Source organism: Mastomys coucha, unplaced genomic scaffold (assembly GCF_008632895.1).
Source record: "Mastomys coucha isolate ucsf_1 unplaced genomic scaffold, UCSF_Mcou_1 pScaffold15, whole genome shotgun sequence".
NCBI lineage: Eukaryota > Metazoa > Chordata > Mammalia > Rodentia > Muridae > Mastomys > Mastomys coucha.
In genome coordinates this window covers 75,525,521-75,531,520 of record NW_022196897.1, presented here as the reverse complement: position 1 = coordinate 75,531,520, position 6,000 = coordinate 75,525,521, and the positions used below count along the sequence as shown (strand labels likewise).

Genomic DNA, 6,000 nt, shown 5'->3' with positions numbered 1-6,000 from the left:
ATCCACTCATTCATGGATTGATCAATTTTGAATTGACCAGAATACTCTTCCTGCTGCAACTTTTCATAATCTGGGAATGATAGACAATCTATTTTAAAAGGAAAGATATCTAATGCAGGACTCTGAATGAGAAAGTACTAACCAGTCAGCCATGATATGCCCACTGATAAAATAGTGACAAGACTATGGATTCTTTTCTTGATTAGGGTTGAAGACTTCTCCAAAGGAGAAAATTTATGCCTAATGCAGTAAACCTGGTCAAAACTCATGGCTAGAGAAATTATAGATCCTAAAGGAGCAACTATGTTATGTTTCTGAATGCATGCTATTATGGACAGTTTTATGTCAACTTAACATGAGATAAACTCAGCTGAGAGGATGGAACCTCGATTAAGAAAATGCCTCCATATGACTGATCTGCAGGCAAGTCTGTAGGAATCTTCTTGATTAGTAATTTATAAGAAATGGCACAGTCCATTGTGTGTAGTTCTATTCCTGGGAAGGTGGCCCTTTATTTTATCAGAAATCCAGTTGAGCATGCCATGAGAAATATGTCAATAACCACTTATCATTCATAATCTTGTCATCAGCTCCTGCCTCCAGGTTCTTCTATTGTTTGAGTTATTTCACTAACTCCCTCAGTGATACACTGTTGTGCTAAACAAAACTCTTTCCTCTCCAAGTTACTTTGGTCATGGTGCTCCATCACAGCAATAGTAATTCTAATAGAGAAGTGTTGTTAGATTGCCTTCTAATATTTACATTCATATCCATTGATTCATGCTATTTAGAATCTTGATTGGAGAAGCTTTCTATTATTGCAAGTAGCTGTGAAGAGAATCATAACCAAAGTGCTGAGAATAAGTTACAGTGAGTGCTCAGTAAGAGATGGGTCTTTTATATCAATATCATCCTACAGGTATCAAGGCACATCCTGGAAGATTGCACAGAGAATGTAAGGCTCAGTGGATGCAGAGGAATGCTGTGATGTAACATAGCATATTACATTAAATTACTGAATATTAGAATCCAAAGAAGTTATGCTTATTTTAACGAGATATGAATAATATTAAACCAATGATAATGTGTAAAAGAGAATTTTTAGTTAGCTGAATCTCTTCACCTATGAATAAAATCTTGTGAAAGTCCTCCATTTACTTTGGAATGTCAAATAGTTCTTTGTATAGGACATGTTAAGGTGGCCACATGATTAATGGTTCATGAGTGCAACTCTCTGTGTTAAAGAGAAGGCTCTTTCTTGAAGCAGACATTCTGGTTATTTAGTTCTTATACACTTAGTCAACAGAGTCCTTGAAATCTTAGCAAAAGAAAAGAGTGAAAGAAATGAAATAAAAGGATACAATTAGGATATGACACAGAATTTTTTCAGAAAACATGATTGTTTACATTAGACCCTGAAGACTCTCTGAGAAAATTCTTAGATATGATAAATAATTTCAAGAGGGGAGCAGATATAAAGTCAACATGGCATACAGTAGGAAGTGGGGTTGGAAGAGAGATTGAGAGTTGGATATGATAAGGATGCATATAAATATTTATTCATATAAATGTATGAAATTTAGAGAGTTTAAATTAAGTTTAAAAATCATAAATCTCAAATCTTGAACCTTGGTGTTTAGAACCTTAGTGTGACAACTCTTGAGTACATTTCTTACAATACTCTATCTCCCTTGATTTTTAACACTTTTATTGTGTGGTTTATTCTAGCTTTTGTCACTTTCTTGTCTAGGTAATGTTCATTTCTTTGGCAGGATTTTCCCTGTCCAATTATATTAAACTTTAGTGCAGCAGGAGGCCTGTGATTAGACAGGGAAAGAGAGGCAGAGGGAAGAGTTGCAGGGACAGAGAGTGAATCAGAAGAGAGGGAAAGCCAAGATGGAGGCAGCCAAACAGGAATAAGATCCTGATCCTGTGTGGTTTTAAATAGCCACAGGTAGTTAGTTATGATATCATAAAGGTTGGAATAATTGGGGTAATTTGTTTAATCTAGGTGGGCAGATTTTATTATTATCAATTGGCTCTGAAATTATTGTACTGGGATCTTGTGAATTGAGAATTTATTGATATATAAATCTGAGTTGCTAATTATAACTTTCTAGAGTTTTGCTTCTACTGGGTTGCTGGGTTTTATGGTGGCAGTCCACAGGTTGGACAGTCATTGCTTGAGACTGGCGTGGCTGGGAAGGGAACTTAGGAGTTCTGACCTGCTGAAGAGTTGGCAGGCAGAAAATAGCTTGATGGAGCACAGGAACTTGGAGGTTTCTTTCAAATATTTCCTGCAATACATTTCTATGAAAGTAATTAAAATTCTACAAATAACCCCAGTGTCTTTGATGTATTGAATCTATAATTAATGTGTATTATATACTTGATTTGTTGAATAGGTTTTAGAGTATATATAAACAGATTTAAATGTATGGAGTTGAAGCTTCCATATAATTTAAATGACATGTGATGATCAAGGGGCAAATGTTTTTTGAATTTATATTATTGCATCACATTTCAGTAAAATTGGATTAGACTTATGAGTATTACCTCATCTAAACTGTATCAAAACTTTTAGTAATTTGATAAGCAATGTTTTATGATATATTTCTTTTTAAGCATACCTGTCCTTGAATTTTTTTTCATGTTAGTGCATTCTAGATTTAAAATTTCAATTCCATGTTGATTGAGAACTTGGTTCTTATACAACCTAATGTTTTTGGTTTTGATGAATAATTTGTTATTTATCGATGGGTTTCTAATTTATTCCACTTGATTTTGTTGATATGTCTTCCCAGGTACTTCTCTGAACAAACAAACTGCATTGGAACGAGTATGTACCAAACACCAGTACTCTGGGGCATGGATCCTTGGATAATTTAATTTGGAGCAAGTGCTTTGGGGAGTGCTTGAACAGTTCAGTGAAATATTTTAAGGTTCTTCATTAATTTATTTTTCCTTGTTGAAGCATTCTCTTTGGGAATTAATGTTGCTTCAAGATATAAACTAAAACCCATTACTTACTAGACACAAGCTACATTGGTGTAGACATGTAAATGCCACAGGAATGCAAAATGTCTAATTTTAAGATTATTAAGTATTATGCATATCTGACTAAATATATTATAAAAGTTTTATTTTTGAGTAAATGAGTGAAGCTTTAATTTGCTGTTTCTTGACAAATTCTCAACAAGACTTCTCACATGAGATGGCACACCAAGTAATTCAACTTTACTTTTGAAGTCAAATATAGGTAAATCCACAATTTAAACTAAAATGCATTTAAATGGAAAGAATATAGTTATATTTAATGTAAGCAAAAGGAGCTGTATATTGTGTAAGATTTAAAGTTTCAGTAACTATATGTGCTCTCATCCTGTTCTTGCCTGGATTGATATAGTTACTATATAATCTTACTTCATCAAACTAAATTATGATTTTCCGGGATCAAAGGCAGTATTGTAGATATCTAGGTTTGACACAACTGGCCAATGAAGAAGTAGAAAACCTAGTTAACATATTTATGGGAAATCACTACTTATTTTTAATGAGGTTCACCACCCTTAAATATGCCTTTAAGTTATATCCAATGAGTTTCGTGCCAGGGCCAATTTTATAGAGTAGTGCTAGAAAAAATACAATTGCAATAACATCTTCAAATATTGTGTTATGTTTTGAAATATGTTCTAAGATAGAGAAAACCTATGGTAAAGCATAACAAGTACCATAGCATACATATGTTTTAAAGTAATAGTTTATAATATAAAGTATATATTTTAATTGGATACCATAGCACATTGTAATGAATTGACACTATACATATGGTATTTTAAAATGCCTAGATGCTCTGTAGATGTTTCATTATTTTTGATTTTGGTAAAATATACCACACACTGTCATGCAAGCATCACCGTTATACTTTGTGAATATGCACATATTTTAAAAACATTTCTATTATGGGTTTTCGTGGATAGAGTAAATTTGCATTTACCTTTTTCTCGTTTACATCTCTAAAGTAGTTCAGTTAATTTAAGATGAACATTTAATGAACAATCAAACTGTTCTTGAAACAACAGCTGTTATTTACATGTATTATACACTTCATACTGTGTAATCAGAAAGGCTATATCTAAACACTGGCACAAAATTTTCTGATTTACAGTAGAGATATTATTTCATGTAAGTATGCATATATAACCTTAACTTGTTATATTTTCACTCTATTCTTTTATAGATGAAACACCCAAGTATCTGCCAGAAAGGACTCAAAACATTCACTATCATTGTTGTAGAAAGGAGTTTTTGAAAATGAATCAGACAACAGGGGAAGAAGTTCAAACTATGTGAATAGCCAAGCATGGGAGAATTAGTGAGAAAATTGCAGCATTGTATCATAAAGCTTGGAAGCATCTCAGAATCAGCTACTCTTGTCTGCAGGCTCTGATTTCTAAGTGAGTTCAGCACTCTTAGAACATATGGAAAAGAGGAACAATGTGACTGAATTTATCCTCCTGGGCCTCACCCAGAACCCAGATGGCCAAAAGGTTCTGTTTGTCACATTCTTGGTCATTTACATTGTGACAGTTATGGGCAACCTGCTCATCATGGTGACCATCATGGCTAGCCAGTCCCTGGGCTCCCCTATGTACTTTTTTCTGGCTTACTTATCATTCATAGATACCATCTATTCTACTGCCATTGCTCCCAAAATGATTATTGACTTGCTCTATGAAACAAAGACCATCTCCTTCCAGGCTTGTATGACTCAAGTTTTTATAGATCATTTATTTGCTGGAGCTGAGGTCATTCTTCTGGTGGTGATGGCCTATGACCGTTATGTGGCCATCTGTAAACCTCTTCATTATTTGACCATCATGAACCGACGAGTGTGTATTCTCATGCTGTTGGGGGCCTGGATTGGTGGCTTTCTTCACTCTTTAATTCAGTTTATCTTCATTTACCAGCTTCCTTTCTGTGGCCCAAATATCATTGACAGCTTTGTATGTGATATGTATCCTCTGCTAAAACTAGCTTGCACCAATACTTACCTCATTGGGCTTTGTATGATTGCTAATGGAGGAGCAATTTGTACTGTCACTTTTTTAATTCTCCTCGTTTCTTATGGAGTCATTTTACACTCCCTTAAGGCACACAGTCTGGAAGGGAAACGCAAAGCTTTGTACACATGTGCTTCCCACATTACTGTGGTTGTTTTATTCTTTGTTCCATGCATCTTCCTATATGCAAGGCCCACATCCACATTTCCCATTGATAAGTCTGTGACTGTGGTCTTAACTTTCATAACTCCAATGCTGAACCCCTTAATCTACACCTTGAGGAATGCAGAAATGAAAAATGCGATGAAGAGACTCTGGAGCAAAAAATCTAGCTCCATTGTAAGTGCGCTATATCACTCTTGAAAAAGGAAACCTAGAAGATTTATTATTTTACAGAGAGAAGTTAATTTTATCAGTGACATTTACCTTTTTTGTTATTGATCTCTTTTGCCTATTTAAACATTCATTTAAAAACAGGCATTAAAATTAACATTAAAGGTGATAACATCTACTCGTAAGTGTAGTCATTTACCCTAACTTAAGATTTATTTCAATCCCGAATTCATAAATGATTCCCTCAGTGTAGTTAGCAGTATTAACACTTCCAGATGTCTATCTAAATTATGTTAATCATTAGCAACATTCTCAGAAATTCAACAAATATTGAATATAGTCCATGCATAAGATGCTGCTCATTCAATGGTGGAGAAAGTAAAAACAGTACAGATAAATGATTCCTGTGATAGAAGTCCAACATGGACAATTAGACAGTTCATAATTATTAGAATTAGAGAATCCAGCAAGTGGATAATATTTTGAATATGCCGGGGATCATGGTTTCTACATTAATGCTGTTACAGAGTTAGGGAAACTAAATTCCTGAAGAAAATCTGCTGCTTCAATCAAGTTCATATCCTGATTTTAGTGTAGATAGAGT

General features: G+C 34.2%; 1 protein-coding gene across 1 annotated transcript; it reads left to right on the top strand.

Annotated features, from left to right (window-relative positions):
- Positions 1-4,481: 4,481 nt before the first annotated feature.
- LOC116092206 (olfactory receptor 4A15-like) lies at positions 4,482-5,426 on the top strand. Its single transcript, XM_031373553.1, has one exon. It carries the CDS (start codon positions 4,482-4,484, stop codon positions 5,424-5,426), a length of 945 nt encoding a protein of 314 aa, XP_031229413.1.
- Positions 5,427-6,000: the final 574 nt, after the last annotated feature.